Below are 19,508 nucleotides of genomic sequence, written 5' to 3'. Positions count from 1 at the left end.
CCTTTTTCCTCCAAACATAACGTTGGTCATTATGGCCAAACAGTTCCATTTTTGTTTCATCAGACCAGAGGATATTTCTCCAAAAAGGACGATCTTTGTTCCCATGTGCAGTTGCAAACCGTAGTCTGGCTTTTTATGGTGGTTTTGGAGCAGTGGCTTCTTCAGGTTATGTCAATGTAGGACTCATTTTACTGTGGATATAGATACTTTTGTACCTGTTTCCGCCAGCATCTTCACAAGGTCCTTTGCTGTTGTTCTGGGATTGATTTACACTTTTCGCACCAAATACATTCATCTCTAGGAGACAGAACGCATCTCCTTCCTGAGCGGTATGATGGCTGTGTGGTCTCATGGGGTTTATACTTGCATACTGTTGTTTGTACAGATGAACGTGGTACCTTCAGGCATTTGGAAATTGCTCCCAAGGATGAACCAGACTTGTGGAGGTCAACCATTTTTGCGGAGGTCTTGGCTGATTTCTTTTGATTTTCCCATGATGTCAAGCAAAGAGGCAATGAGTTTGAAGGTAGGCCTTGAAATACATCCACAGGTACACCTCCAATTGACTCAAATGATGTCAATTAGCCTATCAGAAGCTTCTAAAGTCATTACATAATTTTCTGGAATTTTCCCAGCTGTTTAAAGGCACAGTCAATTTAGTGCATGTAAACTTCTGACCCACTGGAATTGTGATACAGTTAATTATAAGTGAAATTATCTGTCTGTAAACAATTGTTGGAAAAATTACTTGTGTCATGCACAAGGTAGATGTCCTAACAGACTTGCCAAAACTATAGTTTGTTAACAAGAAATTTGTGGAGTGGTTGAAAAATGAGTTTTAATGAACCTAAGTGTATTTGAACCTCCGACTTCAACCGGATCTTCTCTCTCCCACCACAGAAGAAGATTGATACCTCTGCGTCTACACACACCACAGTTCCACTTCATGATTTATCACATTTTATATGGAACTTCCAGTCTCCACTCCACACTGGGCAGGAATAACACAGGCTGGGGAACAAGTCTCCTTTAGGGAACACATCCAACCCCCCATCATGTTTTCACATTAGTCAGAGAACCTATACATGCTCTCTCTCACTCTTTCTTTCTCTCTCCTTCTCTCTCCCTCTTTCTTTTTCTCACTTTCTCTCTCGCTCTCTTACTCTTTCTGTCTTCCTCTCTCTCCTTCTTTCTATCTCTCTTTTTCTCTCTCTCCTTTTGCTCTCTTTGTTTGCTCTTTCTCTCGTTCTCTCTCACCCTGTCTTTCGTTCTCTCCCTTACTTTTATTCTTTCTTTCTCTCTCCTCTTTTCTCTCTCTCTCTCTCAAATCAATTATTTATTTTAGTATGAAATAACAATGTACATATTGCCAAAGATTACTTTGGAGATTTATAATATTAATCAATATTGTCAACGGGACAACAGTAACAACAATAATCAAGGGTCAAAATAACCATAAGTTGAACAATAACAGAGGCATAGAGGACATGTGCAGGTTGGTTGGTCTGTCAGACACTGCCCCTCATCTTATGGCAGGCAGCAATGTAGTTCGCTGCCAATCCACAGCTCTCTGCATCCTCCCCCAACAGGACAAGTAGCCTATTCTCATCAGAGAGGTCTTTGAAACCTTGAATAAGGGTTTTAAATTTGGTGAAATGACACTCTTAATTGTTTAATATTCTTGACATTTTGTCAGGAAAATGCAGCTCTGTCTCAGCTCTGTTTCGGGTTCTGCTGTGGTATCTCTCTCTGAACTAGTCAAATTCCCTTCTCCCTGCTATTGTGTTGAATACATTAGCTACTCGGCTGGAACCAGGCGTTTTTGGCAACAGTTTGGAGATCTTGAACGTCCCCCCTCTGAATATATATGCAGTGGAGAAAAACCATATGTTGTGATAAAGTGAATGCCAGGGGAATGTGATTGTGATGTACTACTGGGGTGCAGGGTTGTTGACGGGATGTTATGCAAGCAGGCTTTGAGGTGTGTGTGTGTGTGTGTGTGTGTGTGTGTGTGTGTGTGTGTGTGTGTGTGTGTGTGTGTGTGTGTGTGTGTGTGTGTGTGTGTGTGTGTGTGTGTTTCTGACTGTATTCCGTACATGTATTTAAGTGTGTGTTCTCTCCCAGAATGTCCTCTCCTATCAACGTCTCTAATTAACACTGTAGAAATTGAAGCGTTTCAGTCCTAAAATACACCCCCCCCCTTCCAAGTTCCAAGTCCACTGAGGATACCTTTGTTCCTATATCCAAATCTTGTCTTTGGGAGCCATTTCTGACGGCGTAAACAGATGTATCTTGTCTTGTGTTTGAAGTCTCCTTTCTCAGCTGTTTTGGGAGGATTTCAGTTGTGCCTTGTGGTGAGGAGATCTATTCCTGTAGGACTTAAAGAGAAGGGAGAGGAAATAGATGTTGAAGTTGAGAGCAGGGCTACTGTCACTGAATGAATGGGGTCTTCTCTGTGAGCTAAAGCACTACCAAATGCTCAACTACTTAAAGCGGTTAGGAATTCCTAGGCTAAACCACATTTAGAGAGCGCTGTCTCTGTATGTCTCCGTCTGCCTCACTCTCTCTTTCTGGGAGCGTGCATGTGCTCGCGTGCATTATCAAATTTGGCAATGTGTCAGTGTGTGGCCATATCTCTCTTATTGCTCAACAGTATAACCATAAAACCCAGTGTCTTTCCAACGATCTCCCTCCTCTCCTGACATCATAAAGAGTGGAGAAAAAGCCTTGGTGTTGACTTTGTGGTTGGGACAGGGTTTAGGCTGTAGATCAGGTGTCTGTTTGATTTACAGCTGTTTGATTTTTGACTTCAAAACCAGGGGTGCACTTCTGGGCTGGGGAGAAAGAGGGACTTCTAGAGATCATATCGCAAGCAAACAATCTGCAAGATTTGAGACCAAACCACAACCAAATGATCTTCTGAACCATTACACTACACAACGGTCTAACACATTCAAACCACAACCAGCGGTGGTTTGGTGCATGCTCTAGTTCTTTTGACCACAACCAGCGGTGGTTTGGTGCATGCTCTAGTTCTTTTGACCACAACCAGCGGTGGTTTGGTGCATGCTCTAGTTCTTTTGACCACAACCAGCGGTGGTTTGGTGCATGCTCTAGTTCTTTTGACCACAACCAGCGGTGGTTTGGTGCATGCTCTAGTTATTTTGACCACAACCAGCGGTGGTTTGGTGCACGCTCTAGTTCTTTTGACCACAACCAGCGGTGGTTTGGTGCATGCTCTAGTTCTTTTGACCACAACCAGCGGTGGTTTGGTGCATGCTCTAGTTCTTTTGACCACAACCAGCGGTGGTTTGGTGCACGCTCTAGTTCTTTTGACCACAACCAGCGGTGGTTTGGTGCATGCTCTAGTTCTTTTGACCACAACCAGCGGTGGTTTGGTGCATGCTCTAGTTCTTTTGACCACAACCAGCGGTGGTTTGGTGCATGCTCTAGTTCTTTTGACCACAACCAAATGGTTCCGTAGATGTAACCATAAAATAAAACCCACTTAAATTGAACAGCAACAAAGGTCCAGTAGGGAATTGAACATAATGTAGACCAAACCACAACCACGACCAACTGTTTTAAAACAGAGACCAGACTAAACCACGACCAACTGTTTTAGAACAGAGACCAAACCACGACCAACCGTTTTAAAACAGAGACCAAACCAAACCACGACCAACTGTTTTAAAACAGAGACCAGACTAAACCACGGCCAACCATTTTAGAACAGAGACCAAACAACGACCAACCGTTTTAGAACAGAGACCAAACCACGACCAACCGTTTTAGAACAGAGACCAAACCACGACCAACTGTTTTAAAACAGAGACCAGACTAAACCACGACCAACCATTTTAGAACAGAGACCAAACAATGACCAACCGTTTTAGAACAGACCAAACTAAACCACGACCAACCGGTTTAAAACAGAGACCAAACTAAACCACGACCAACCGTTTTAAAACAGAGACCAGACTAAACCACGACCAACCATTTTAGAACAGAGACCAATCAATGACCAACCGTTTTAGAACAGAGACCAAACTAAACCACGACCAACCATTTTAGAACAGAGACCAAACTAAACCACGACCAACCGTTTTAAAACAGAGACCAGACCAAACAATGACCAACCATTTTAGAACAGAGACCAGACTAAACCACGACCAAGCGTTTTAAAACAGAGACCAGACTAAACCACGACCAACTGTTTTAAAACAGAGACCAGACTAAACCACGACAAACTGTTTTAAAACAGAGACTAGACCAAACAATGACCAACCATTTTAGAACAGAGACCAGACTAAACCACAACCAACCATTTTAGAACAGAGACCAGACTAAACCACGACCAACCATTTTAGAACAGAGACCAGACTAAACCACGACCAACCATTTTAGAACAGAGACCAGACTAAACCACGACCAACCATTTTAGAACAGAGACCAGACTAAACCACGACCAACCGTTTTAAAACAGAGACCAGACTAAACCACGACCAACTGTTTTAAAACAGAGACCAGACTAAACCACGACCAACTGTTTTAAAACAGAGACCAGACCAAACAATGACCAACCATTTTAGAACAGAGACCAGACTAAACCACGACCAACCGTTTTAGAACAGAGACCAAACAATGACCAACCGTTTTAGAACAGAGACCAAACTAAACCACGACCAACCGTTTTAGAACAGAGACCAAACTAAACCACGACCAACCGTTTTAAAACAGAGACCAGACTAAACCACGACCAACCGTTTTAAAACAGAGACCAGACTAAACCACGACCAACTGTTTTAAAACAGAGACCAGACTAAACCACGACCAACCATTTTAGAACAGAGACCAGACTAAACCACGACCAACCATTTTAGAACAGAGACCAAACTAAACCACGACCAACCGTTTTAGAACAGAGACCAAACTAAACCACGACCAACCGTTTTAAAACAGAGACCAGACTAAACCACGACCAACCGTTTTAAAACAGAGACCAGACTAAACCACGACCAACTGTTTTAAAACAGAGACCAGACTAAACCACGACCAACCATTTTAGAACAGAGACCAGACTAAACCACGACCAACCATTTTAGAACAGAGACCAGACTAAACCACGACCAACCATTTTAGAACAGAGACCAGACTAAACCACGACCAACCGTTTTAAAACAGAGACCAGACTAAACCACGACCAACTGTTTTAAAACAGAGACCAGACCAAACAATGACCAACCATTTTAGAACAGAGACCAGACTAAACCACGACCAACCGTTTTAGAACAGAGACCAAACAATGACCAACCGTTTTAGAACAGAGACCAAACAATGACCAACCGTTTTAGAACAGAGACCAAACTAAACCACGACCAACCGTTTTAAAACAGAGACCAGACTAAACCACGACCAACTGTTTTAAAACAGAGACCAGACCAAACAATGACCAACCATTTTAGAACAGAGACCAGACTAAACCACGACCAACTGTTTTAAAACAGAGACCAGACTAAACCACGACCAACTGTTTTAAAACAGAGACCAGACCAAACATTGACCAACCATTTTAGAACAGAGACCAGACTAAACCACAACCAACCGTTTTAGAACAGAGACCAAACAATGACCAACCGTTTTAGAACAGAGACCAAACTAAACCACGACCAACCGTTTTAGAACAGAGACCAAACTAAACCACGACCAACCGTTTTAAAACAGAGACCAGACTAAACCACGACCAACCGTTTTAAAACAGAGACCAGACTAAACCACGACCAACTGTTTTAAAACAGAGACCAGACTAAACCACGACCAACCATTTTAGAACAGAGACCAGACTAAACCACGACCAACCATTTTAGAACAGAGACCAGACTAAACCACGACCAACCATTTTAGAACAGAGACCAGACTAAACCACGACCAACCATTTTAGAACAGAGACCTGACTAAACCACGACCAACTGTTTTAAAACAGAGACCAGACTAAACCACGACCAACTGTTTTAAAACAGAGACCAGACCAAACAATGACCAACCATTTTAGAACAGAGACCAGACTAAACCACGACCAACCGTTTTAGAACAGAGACCAAACAATGACCAACCATTTTAGAACAGAGACCAAACTAAACCACGACCAACCATTTTAGAACAGAGACCAGACTAAACCACGACCAACCATTTTAGAACAGAGACCAGACTAAACCACGACCAACCATTTTAGAACAGAGACCAGACTAAACCACGACCAACCATTTTAGAACAGAGACCAGACTAAACCACGACCAACCGTTTTAAAACAGAGACCAGACTAAACCACGACCAACTGTTTTAAAACAGAGACCAGACTAAACCACGACCAACTGTTTTAAAACAGAGACCAGACCAAACAATGACCAACCATTTTAGAACAGAGACCAAACAATGACCAACCGTTTTAGAACAGAGACCAAACAATGACCAACCGTTTTAGAACAGAGACCAAACTAAACCACGACCAACCGTTTTAAAACAGAGACCAGACTAAACCACGACCAACTGTTTTAGAACAGAGACCAGACCAAACAATGACCAACCATTTTAGAACAGAGACCAGACTAAACCACGACCAACTGTTTTAAAACAGAGACCAGACTAAACCACGACCAACTGTTTTAAAACAGAGACCAGACCAAACATTGACCAACCATTTTAGAACAGAGACCAGACTAAACCACAACCAACCGTTTTAGAACAGAGACCAAACAATGACCAACCGTTTTAGAACAGAGACCAAACTAAACCACGACCAACCGTTTTAGAACAGAGACCAAACTAAACCACGACCAACCGTTTTAAAACAGAGACCAGACTAAACCACGACCAACCGTTTTAAAACAGAGACCAGACTAAACCACGACCAACTGTTTTAAAACAGAGACCAGACTAAACCACGACCAACCATTTTAGAACAGAGACCAGACTAAACCACGACCAACCATTTTAGAACAGAGACCAGACTAAACCACGACCAACCATTTTAGAACAGAGACCAGACTAAACCACGACCAACCATTTTAGAACAGAGACCTGACTAAACCACGACCAACTGTTTTAAAACAGAGACCAGACTAAACCACGACCAACTGTTTTAAAACAGAGACCAGACCAAACAATGACCAACCATTTTAGAACAGAGACCAGACTAAACCACGACCAACCGTTTTAGAACAGAGACCAAACAATGACCAACCGTTTTAGAACAGAGACCAAACTAAACCACGACCAACCGTTTTAGAACAGAGACCAAACTAAACCACGACCAACCGTTTTAAAACAGAGACCAGACTAAACCACGACCAACTGTTTTAAAACAGAGACCAGACCAAACAATGACCAACCATTTTAGAACAGAGACCAGACTAAACCACGACCAACCGTTTTAGAACAGAGACCAAACAATGACCAACCGTTTTAGAACAGAGACCAAACTAAACCACGACCAACCGTTTTAGAACAGAGACCAAACTAAACCACGACCAACTGTTTTAAAACAGAGACCAGACCAAACAATGACCAACCATTTTAGAACAGAGACCAGACTAAACCACGACCAACCGTTTTAGAACAGAGACCAAACAATGAATAACCGTTTTAGAACAGAGACCAAACTAAACCACGACCAACCGTTTTAGAACAGAGACCAAACTAAACCACGACCAACCGTTTTAAAACAGAGACCAGACTAAACCACGACCAACTGTTTTAAAACAGAGACCAGACCAAACAATGACCAACCATTTTAGAACAGAGACCAGACTAAACCACGACCAACCGTTTTAGAACAGAGACCAAACAATGACCAACCGTTTTAGAACAGAGACCAGACTAAACCACGACCAACCGTTTTAGAACAGAGACCAAACAATGACCAACCGTTTTAGAACAGAGACCAAACTAAACCACGACCAACCGTTTTAAAACAGAGACCAGACTAAACCACGACCAACCGTTTTAGAACAGAGACCAAACTAAACCACGACCAACCGTTTTAAAACAGAGACCAGACTAAACCACGACCAACCATTTTAGAACAGAGACCAGACTAAACCACGACCAACCATTTTAGAACAGAGACCAGACTAAACCACGACCAACCATTTTAGAACAGAGACCAGACTAAACCACGACCAACCGTTTTAAAACAGAGACCAGACTAAACCACGACCAACCATTTTAGAACAGAGACCAGACCAAACCACGACCAACCATTTTAGAACAGAGACCAGACTAAACCACGACCAACCATTTTAGAACAGAGACCAGACTAAACCACGACCAACCATTTTAGAACAGAGACCAGACTAAACCATGACCAACCATTTTAGAACAGAGACCAGACTAAACCACGACCAACCATTTTAGAACAGAGACCAGACTAAACCACGACCAACCATTTTAGAACAGAGACCAGACTAAACCACGACCAACCGTTTTAGAACAGAGACCAAACCACGACCAACCGTTTTAGAACAGAGACCAGACTAAACCACGACCAACTGTTTTAAAACAGAGACCAGACTTAACCACGACCAACCGTTTTAGACAGAGACCAGACTAAACCACAACCAACCGTTACAGCAGTTCCATCCTATCTATTTGCCCTTCTAACTACAATCACACGCCTTACTGGAAGAGACCTAACTCGACCACATACAGACAGTACTGCAGTTTGGACCATAACTAACCCGGTCTCCCAGACCAAAACATCTTTCATATCCTAGTATATGTGACAGTGTGCAGCTCCATACTACAGTCTGAGAGAGGGCTGCCTAGCTTGTCTCCCCACCTAAAGAGCTCAATTTCAGGCTAAAGGTGGCCCAGAGTTGGGGGCCCTTTCCTTAACATGTGTTGATGTATGGCTGGGCAGAGCTTAAGACACACACACACACACACACACACACACACACACACACACACACACACACACACACACACACACACACACACACACACACACACACACACACACACACACTACCCTTGTCCCCACATACGACCCCTCTCTCTCTGCACACACACACTACACTTGATCACACATACACACACCGCCACTGTCCGAAATTGCAAAAAGACAAGCTTAGAAAAACACCTGCCCAATTAAAGGCTGGCGTATCCAATTTCAAACAAGCCAATGACCAGGAAGAGGTTAAAAAAACTGAGGCTGCCTGTTGCCTTTCAGCTCGGAGTAACCCCAGGGGCCATCCCAACCAATTGGCCTCACTAAACAGAACAGGATTGGCTTTATAGCATAGGATAAAACATTAGACAGGGATTAGGGTCATCTGCCAAGAGGTAGAGGGCATTTTAAATACACACACACGCATATGAACACTTGCATACTTAACCACATACCCAGACTAACACACACACGTTCACACACACCACTGCCAGCTCAGACGGTGTGTTTTGAGGGTGTAAAATGAAAGTGGCATGAAAAATGACACAAGCCCTTGGGATTGGGGGTCAGACGGAGAGGTGGAGAAGGTAGAGGCGAGAGGGAGAGACAAGGGGTCTGATTCATAGACCTTAGGAGGTTCCTAATTCCCGTTCATCCTTGGTATTGAAGAGCCGATAGATACTCTTGGAGGGGGTCTCACTCTGACACCCCCAGCGCACACAACACATAGGCAACACCCACATGTCCACATACATACAAACACATTCCACACACACACACACACACGATAATATTGACACTTGTAGGCCCTGGTAGAAGATGAAGTTCTTACATAACCACATCTGACAATTACTGAGACTTTGTCACTTGAAAAAGGGCAGCTAAAGAACACTTTTATTATACATTTGACACATGTTACGGCCAAATCCTAACTTGATATTCCAGAGAGAGATTTTACACACAGGTTTGATTTGTGTATGTACATTTAGTGTACAAAACTTTAGGAACACCTTCCTAATATTGAGTTGCACCCCCCTTTGCCCTCAGAACAGTCTGAATTCGTTGGGGTATGGACTACAAGGTGTGGAAAGCGTTCCGCAGGGATGCTGGCCCATATTCACTCTGCTTGCTGTTTTGGATTTTTAGGCTGGGTTCCTGTATAAGCACTTTGTGACATCTGCTGATGTAAAAAGGTTTTTATAAATACATTTGATTTGATGTCTCAAAGCTTAATAATCCCCTTCATCTAAGCTGATTTGAAGTCGATTTAGCAGGTGACATCAATAATGGATCAAGTCTTTCACTTGGATTCAGTCTGTCATGGAAAGAGCATCATGTAAATAATGTTTTGTGCACTCATTGTATATCTCATGATAGGATTCAGTCTCTGTGATTGGCTGTTGATCATGCTCTTCTTCCTGTAACTCAGGGGGCTGTGAGCCAATCGCGGAGGCTGTTACGGACCTGGAGGAGCCGCCCCTGCAACAGGAGTCTGCCACCAAGTTCATCAAAAAGAAACAGCCGTCCAAGAAAGTCAAGTCCAAGACAGGTACGTCAAGGGATGGACACACACAAAGTCAGGACACATGGACACATGGAAAGCTTGTGATTCACCCTCCTTTAGCTCATACTGTATATGACTGGTCTCATGTCTGCTGTGGCTGTTCTTATGCTGTGTTCAGATCGTGCTGATGCTGGTCTCATATAAGGCTCACACTGAGCTCAAGCTCTGTTTGATGTCTCTCTCGCTTTCCTCTCTTCCATCTGGTTCTACTCCTCCCTCCATCCCTCCCTCCCTGATTGGCTGGAATAGCTGGCGAATTGCAATTTTTCAGATATTTTTTTTCCTGAATTAAAACTGTAGTTAACTGAGGAGGAAAAGTTTTTTTTTTTTTTTCAACCTCAGAACAGGACGTTTTTTTCTGTTTGATTTCCAAACATAATTTGTCTTGACCCATTTTGTGTGTGTGTGTGTGTGTGTGTGTGTGTGTGTGTGTGTGTGTGTGTGTGTGTGTGTGTGTGTGTGTGTCTCAGATAGACAATCATAAGTCACAGACAGAAGGGAATTCCGCATCAAATTCCCATGTTGAGGAAATCTACTTCATTGAATAAATGAATGCAACAGACTGACAGCTCCTTCTGTAGCTGATGGATGTGAGAGGAGACTGCTGCACACACTGCTCTTTCTCCACTTAGACACTCCTGGTTTGAATTGAGCACAAATCCATGTTTGTCCTTTCTAAGATGACGTTGCAGGGCTTTGAGGAGCACTAAACATGAGTGGTTAGAAGTGAGCAGATGTTGTGTCGGCAGTCCATGTGCCTTTTTGTGTGGTTAATCCACCCAGGCGTTGCCGCTAATGAGCTGAGCCCCACTGAGGAGGTGTGGGAGACACAGACGGGCGACGCTTGGGGATCGTTAAGAACACACGCATACACACTACACACTCAGACACACACACACTTCCTCTACATAAAGCCCACACACATACTCTGGGCACATGCATTTACATCAATAGGCTCGATCACACCCAGATACAATTGAACAACATACATTTATTCAGACCTCTAGATCAAATGCCCGCCACGTGTACACAAAAGGAATGCGGTGCAATTACAAATCCATTCCGCAAGCCAATTAAAAGAACCAGACCAAAAACACAGAGGAAAAACAAACAAACAAAATACGTGCATTTCCCCTGTTAACCCTAATGGAGAGAATACCACACAGACCACCACTCAACACACACTGAGGTAAGACTCTGTGAAGTGGTTACACCATGATTCAGAGTTGTATTGGGTAGGCCATGTGATGGCTTTTCATGTATATGACTTAAGCCTTCCGCATGCTTCGGTTCGGGACAAGGCTAGGCGAACCGAACGAGTGTGCTTGCATTCTCCTTTAAAAGACTTTCGCTTGAAAAATTAGAAAAAAGCGGCAATAGTACTATTTTGTGTATTTTGAGACCCGTAGCCAGTATACACTTCCTCAAAATAGTCAGAATTATTCTAAAATAACTCAAGAAACCTGCAATTCATTTAGATATTTTTGTTGGAGATCTTAGTCGCACAATTTTACATCTAACTAAGATGTTTGGTGCAGTATTTCCCAAGTGAAAAAATGTGAATGAAAATGATTTGTCTCAGTGAATGACAACAAACACTTCATTGAAGATTCCCTACTGTTCACCAATCACCAACATATTGGCGTAGACTTCGGCTTGCCTCGAGAGAAAATAATGTGTGTGGACGAACAGCCGAAAAAATGACTTTTCCAAAGACCAAAACAAACAAAAACGGAACAAAATGTTCTGAACTGTATCGGATGAGAAGCATGCGGACCCCTTTTCAAAAAGAGCAGTGAGATGGATGCTTCCCTTTCTAGAGTCATTTAGGGAGAGTGGCCCACTGAAGTGAGTGATGCCTGTTGTGGAGCAACCCATCTGGCCTCTATGGGGAATCAAATCAAACTTTATTTAGTGCATTTAAAATGGCGAAACACTACATTAAAACAATAAATTACAAAAGGGAAAGCAAACAGGAAGCCGTAAAGAGGATAAATAAAATACCATCAATAAAATCACTTATTAAAGGCCCGGCTAAAAGCTTGCCCTGTGTCAGCTGTTCCATAACTGAGGGGCTTTAATAGGGAACGCTCCGCCCCCCTGCCTTGGTTCTGCATCTAGGTACAAGCAGATAGGCTCCTTGGGAGCGGAGTGCCCTCACTGGGTTGTATGGAACAAGCATGTCTGTCAGATAACAGGGGGCAAGACCATGCAGTGCTTTAGAAGTTAAGATTTTAAAATCCGACCGATACTTTACAGGCAACCAGTGTATTGCAGATAAAACTGGAGTGATGTGTTTGTGCCTTCTTGTGTTGGTTAAAATGCGAGCTGCAGTGTTCTGTACAAGTTGTACGCTTTTAATAGTAGAGTCTGAGCAGCTGGAAAGGAGGGCATTACAATAGTCTAATCTATTAGACTAAGCAAATGCATGGACCCATTTTTTGTCATCTGGTGTCAAGTGTCTAATTCTGGAAATGTTCCTGAGATGGAAGGATGTTGTTTTGGATATGCTTTTTATGTGGTTGTCAAAGGTTAGTCCGGGGTCAAAGGTAACACCAAGGTTTTTAACAACCATGTTTGGTGTGATGGGGCAACCATCAATGTTAAGAGTGAGGCCTGATACTTTATTAGTGAGTTTTTTTGTGGCCAAGTAGCATGATTTCAGTCTTATCAGAGTTTAAATACAAGAAGTTTGTTTTTCATCCAACATCTGTGACATAAGGCGGGCTGACTGTGATGTATCGTTTGGTTTAACTGATAAATACAACTGAGTGTCATCAGCATAGCAATGAATATGCATGTTGTGCTTACAGATGACATTACCCAGGGCTAGCATGTGTAGTGAAAATAAAAGTGGTACAAGCACAGAACCTTGAGGAACGCCAAATCCAACCTTGGAACTTTACGATTATCACCCAGCTGAACAAATTGATACCGCTCGGAAAGGTATAAATTGTTAGCCAGCTAAGAATCTGTCCTCGTAGACCAACCAAGTTTTTTAACCTCTTAATGAGGATAGCATGATCAATAGTGCCAAAGGCGCCAGCACTTAAATCTAAGAGAACGAGAATAAAAACATGACCACGGTCAGAGGACAGCAGTAGGTAATTTACTACTTTAAGGCACTAAAGTAAAACTGCAAAGAAATGTGGCATAGAAATACATGCTTTGTCCTGAATACAAAGCGTTAAGTTTGGGGGAAATCCAACACAAAACATCACTGAGTACCACTCTTCATATTTTGAAGCATGGTGGTGGCTGCATCATGTTATGGGTATGCTTGTCATCGCCAAGGACTAGGGAGTTTTATTTTTAATGAAAATAAACAGAATAGAGCTAACCACAGGATTTATTGGATTTTTTAAACATTTGGATTCATAGTGCTACTTGAATAGTGGATAGCCTACATGATGACTTGGTGACAGCCAAGTGTCTTTGAAAGTGTAATTGTCTTCGTGATGCTACTTGATTAATGTCTTGCTCCCGTCTGAATTATCCTCCATCCTGATCCTCCTCTTGTTTGAATCCCATCTTCTCCAAACAACCAGATCCCCATCCCATACCATGCTCCAAGGGTGGATGGGCTGCCTGGGGTTTACCACCGGCAATGGATATCTGTCCGTCTGAACGTTCCTGTGGGCTTTATAGCCCACCTGAGGGGCATCTCTCTCTCTCTCTGTCTCTGCCTCCCCTGTCCTCCCACTGTCAAACATCATAACAGAAAACGGAAATAATTAGTTTAGTTTGTAATGGAAATCTTCAGAGGATGGAACTGTGTGGTTTGGACCTAGAGAGAGAAGGCGCTCTGTCCAGGCATGTCCCTCTTACAACCAAACCACCGCCCATTAGGGAGTGTGAGAGAGACGTGGAAAGAGAAGGACATCCAAACCAATTTACATATATGAACTCAGAGAGAATTTCCAGAATGGCGGGGGCACACAGCACACAGGCGAAAGCAGAAGGGGCTAAATGAACAGATCAACTTACACCTCTACCTCCCTCCTTCTTCACCGTAGATAAACAACACACACATTCTCCTACCTGTGGCAGACTTAAAGGTAATTAGGCTCCAACCAACCCCCCTGTTAGGGTGCATGGAGCCAGGAAGAACCTCTAGTACAGTTGAAAGGCTACAAAAGGTGTCTTGGATAGAACTGTGTCGCTGCTCGCTCTCCTTCTCTTCTCTAGCGGCCTGGATGAAAGGGAGATGAAAGAGAGAGAGTGTCTCCTCTCTTCTTTCCTCCGAACCCCCCACGGCCCACCTGGGATCACAGGGACACCACCTATACCACACACACACACACACACACACACACACACACACACACACACACACACACACACACACACACACACACACACACACACACACACACACACACACACACACACACACACACACACACACACACACACACACACACACACACACACACACACACACACACACACACACACACACACACACACACACACACACACACACACACACACACACACACACACACACACACACACACACACACACACACACACACACACACACACACACACCACACACACACACACACACACACACACACACACACACACACACACACACACACACACACACACACACACACACACACACACACACACACACACACACACACACACACAGTTTAGAGACAGAGAGGCATTTGGCCCCGTTCAATCAAAACTGCTAACAGAGTGTATGGTAGCTGAGACACAAATACATGAAAAGAGGAATGATGCTGACTGTGATCCTGGAAGACTGGGTTCATTTCAATGATCAGTCCCGGTCTACAGTTACATGTCACCAACATGCCCTCTCAACTTTCACTGAAGCAGTACTTTATTAAACAGTGGATCACTGAAAGTCTCCCTCCCTCCCTCGTTCCCTCCATCATAGAGAGGAGGAGGAGGGCGGGGTGTTTATAAGGTCAGATCCTCTGAGGGCACAGCCCAAACTCAATTACCCCTTCCGAGTCAGTCTCCGGTCAGCAGCCACACAATACAGCTATTAGCCATTAGCATCATCCCATTCACATGGCCTCTACTGCAGACCTCACCATTCAATTACCTTACTGTCATCTACCAGCTACCGCAAGTACAGGGCCACGAGGTTTGTTCCATTAGCCCCATATTATTATCCTTTTGCTGACGTGTTACACTCCTATTACTCAGAAATGATTGTTATTTGACACGTCTTCTGTTTTATGCTTGTGTTTTTATTAATGGGGGCTGAGTAGGGAATAGAGAGGCCTTCGACGCCAGACCATCATGTCATACACATATAAACACACATACAAACACACCTTCCCATCTGTGAAGACTCTTAGAGATAAAGTGTGTGTTTTGTCCAAGTGTAAGTGTGTTTATGGTATGTGTGAGCATGTATAAACTCAGGAGCAGCATCGCCTGGGTAGTGGGGGCTCAGAGAGCGAGCCCAGGGGCTGCTGGAAACATCCACGCTTTGGGATAGAAGAGGATACCAGCTTTCTCATGGTGTCTGACTGTTCCGGTCTCTGTCCGACTGTCTGTCTGCATGTCTGTGTCCACAACCACTAGATAGTGCTACAGATGTTACAATGTCCTCCGTCTGTCAGTATATTCGTCATCAGATGATGTTTGTGATGGTGTACTGTAGATGGTTGTACAGTCTTTACATTGTGTAAGCCTTTAACCATCTGTTTATGAAGTACAGGAGGATGTAAATAGTAGATCGTGTTCTGGGCAGCAGTGAGCTACTGCTACAGTAGATGTGTTAGCAACTCCATGTCAATGCCGCCGCTTTCCATGTGTTTAACACAGCTTCGCGCTGTGGTATTTTTGAACTCTTGGCTGACCCAGGCTCCATTGATTGGAAATAATGTGATGCCTGGTGTTGTAATGTTTCCCTAATGTTTCTGTCCTGCTTTATGTAATGGGTTATGTTTAGACCCACGCGGCTACTGCTAATGATGGAGTTGACAACAGTGCTCTAGACATGCGGGCAGTCAGGCAGGCCGGCTACCGGATTGGGTTGCGTTGATATAGATGGTGAGAGATGTTGTCGGCATGCTGGGCGAATGTCAGGAGATTTTGTGGATGTTGGGAGACAACCGCAAGACTTCTGTGAGACTGCAGTGAAATATATAGTTTTTGAGACCGTTGTGCGAATGGTGTGAGACTTTTGAGAAATGACATTGCAAATAGTGCAATGTCACTATTGGGGTGTTTTAGACCGTTGAGAGACTGTATTTAGAATGTTGTGTCTTTGTTCAAGATCTGTTGTGAGACCTGTTGTCATGAAAACGTTATCGATGCTCCTCGAACCATACAGGGTGATGTCATCCCACTCGTCTCCCACCCACTAGATCTTCAAATCAAATTTGATTTGTCACATACACATGGTTAGCAGATGTTAATGCGAGTGTAGGGAAATGCTTGTGCTTATAGTTCCGACCGTGCAGTAATATCTAACAAGTAATCTAACAATTTCACAACAACTACCTTATACACACAAGTGTAAATAAAAAGTGTACATAAAAATATATGGATGAGTGATCGCCGAATGGCATATAGGCAAGATGTAGTAGATGGTATAGAGTACAGTATATACATATGAGATGAGTAATGTGTATAAACAGTATATAAAGTGGCATTGTTTAAAGTGGCTAGTGATACATTTATTACATCCAATTTTTTATTGTTAATGTGGCTAGAGATTTGAGTCAGTATGTTGGCAGCAGCCACTCAATGTTAGTGATTGCTGTTTAACAGTCTGATGGCCTTGAGATAGAAGCTGTTTTTCAGTCTCTCGGTCCCAGCTTTGATGCACCTGTACTGACCTCGCCTTCTGGATGATAACGGGGTGAACTGGCAGTGGCTTGGTTGGTTGTTGTCCTTGATGATCTTTTTGGCATTCCTGTGACATCAGGTGGTGTAGGTGTCCTGGAGGGCAGGTAGTTCGCCCCCGGTGATGCGTTGTGCAGACCTCACTACCCTCTGGAGAGTCTTACGGTTATGGGTGGAGCAGTTGTCGTACCAGGCGGTGATACAGCCCGACAGGATGCTCTCAATTGTGCACCTGTTAAAGTTTGAGAGTGTTTTCGGGGACAAGCCAAATTTCTTCAACCTCCTGAGGTTGAAGAGGCGCTGCTGCGCCTTCTTCACCACGCTGTCTGTGTGGGTGGACCATTTCAGTTTGTCCGTGATGTGTACGCCGAGGAACTTAAAACTTTCCACCTTCTCCACTACTGTCCCGTCGATGTGGATAGGGGGCTGCTCCCTCTGCTGTTTCCTGAAGTCCACAATCATCTCCTTTGTTTTACTGACATTGATTATTTTCCTGACACCACAATCCGAGGGCCCTCACCTCCTCCCTGTAGGCCGTCTTGTCATTGTTGGTAATCAAGCCTACCACTGTAGTGTCGTCTGCAAAATTGATGATTGAGTTGGAGGCATGCATGGCCACGCAGTCGTGGGTGAACAGGGAGTACAGGACAGGGCTGAGAACACACCCTTGTGGGGCCCCAGTGTTGAGGATCAGCGGGGTGGAGATGTTGTTTCCTACCCTCACCACCTGGGGGCGGCCCGTCAGGAAGTCCAGGACCAAGTTGCACCGGGTGGGGTCGAGACCCAGGGTACTATGGTGTTAAATGCTGAGCTGTAGTCAATGAACAGCATTCTTACATAGGTCCAGATGGGTTAGGGCAGTGTGATTGCGTCGTCTGTGGACCTATTGCGGCGGTAAGCAAATTGGAGTGGGTCTAGGGTGTCAGGTAGGGTGGAGGTGATATGGTCCTTGACTAGTCTCTCAAAGCACTTCGTGATGACGGAAGTGAGTGCTACGGGGTGATAGTCATTTAGCTCAGTTACCTTAGCTTTCTTGGGAACAGGAACAATGGTGGCCCTCCTTGAAGCATGTGGGAACAGCAGACTGGGATAGGGATTGATTGAATATGTCTGTAAACACACCAGCCAGCTGTTCTGCGCATGCTCTGAAGACGCTAGGGGTGAAGGCATCTAGGGATGCCGTCTGGACCGGCATCCTTGCGAGGGTTAACACGTTTAAATGTTTTATTCACCTCGGCTGCAGTGAAGGAGAGCCCGCAGGTTTTGGTAGCGGGCCGTGTTGGTGGCAATGTATTGTCCTCAAAGCGAGCAAAGAAGTTGTCTAGTTTGTCTGGGAGCAAGACATCGTGGTCTGTGACGGGGCTGGTTTTCTTTTTGTAATTCCGTGATTGACTGTAGACCCTGCCACATACCTCTTGTGTCTGAGCCGTTGAATTGCGACTCTACTTTGTCTCTATACTGGCGCTTAGCTTGTTTGATTGCCTTGCGGAGGAAATAGCTACACTGTTTGTATTCGGTCATTTTTCCGGTCGCCTTGCCCTGATCAAAAGCAGTGGTTCGCGCTTTCAGTTTTACACGAATGCTGCCATCAATCCACGGTTTCTGGTTGGGGAAGGTTTTAATAGTCGCTGTTGGTACAACATCACCGATGCACTTGCTAATAAACTCGCTCACCAAATCAGCGTATTCATCAATGTTATTGTCCGAATATATCCCAGTCCACGTGATCGAAGCAATCTTGAAGCGTGGAATCCGATTGGTTGGACCAGCGTTTAACAGACCTGAGCACGGGCGTTTCCTGTTTTAGTTTCTGTCTATAGGCTGGGAATAACAAAATGGAGTCGTGGTCAGATTTTCCGAAAGGAGGGCGGGGGAGGACTTTGTATGCGTCGCGGAAGTTAGAGTAACAATGATCCAGGGTTTTACCTGGGTCGCGCATTCGATATGCTGATAAAATGTAGGGAGTCTTGTTTTCAGATTAGCCTTGTTAAAATCCCCAGCTACAATAAATGCAGCCTCAGGATATGTGGTTTCCAGTTTACATAGAGTCCAATGAAGTTCTTTCAGGGCCGTCGATGTGTCTGCTTGGGGGGGATATACCCAACTGTGATTATTATCGAAGAGAATTCTTTATTATCTCTCAGCCAATCAAGA

The 19,508-nt window shown here is 44.0% G+C and overlaps 1 protein-coding gene across 3 annotated transcripts in view; it reads left to right on the top strand.

Annotated features, from left to right (window-relative positions):
• bbs9 (Bardet-Biedl syndrome 9) overlaps window positions 1-19,508 on the top strand; it is a 214,801-nt gene that overhangs the window by 107,501 nt on the left and 87,792 nt on the right. For all 3 annotated transcript variants that reach the window (XM_031789181.1, XM_031789165.1, XM_031789175.1), the window contains one exon: window positions 10,377-10,496. In XM_031789181.1, coding sequence (XP_031645041.1) covers window positions 10,377-10,496 — 120 coding nt within the window. The remainder of the gene's footprint in view (window positions 1-10,376; window positions 10,497-19,508) is intronic.

Source organism: Oncorhynchus kisutch, linkage group LG2 (assembly GCF_002021735.2).
Source record: "Oncorhynchus kisutch isolate 150728-3 linkage group LG2, Okis_V2, whole genome shotgun sequence".
Taxonomy (NCBI): Eukaryota; Metazoa; Chordata; class Actinopteri; order Salmoniformes; family Salmonidae; genus Oncorhynchus; species Oncorhynchus kisutch.
The sequence above is the reverse complement of the archived record's forward strand: the minus strand, read 5'-3'. Positions and strand labels throughout refer to the sequence as shown.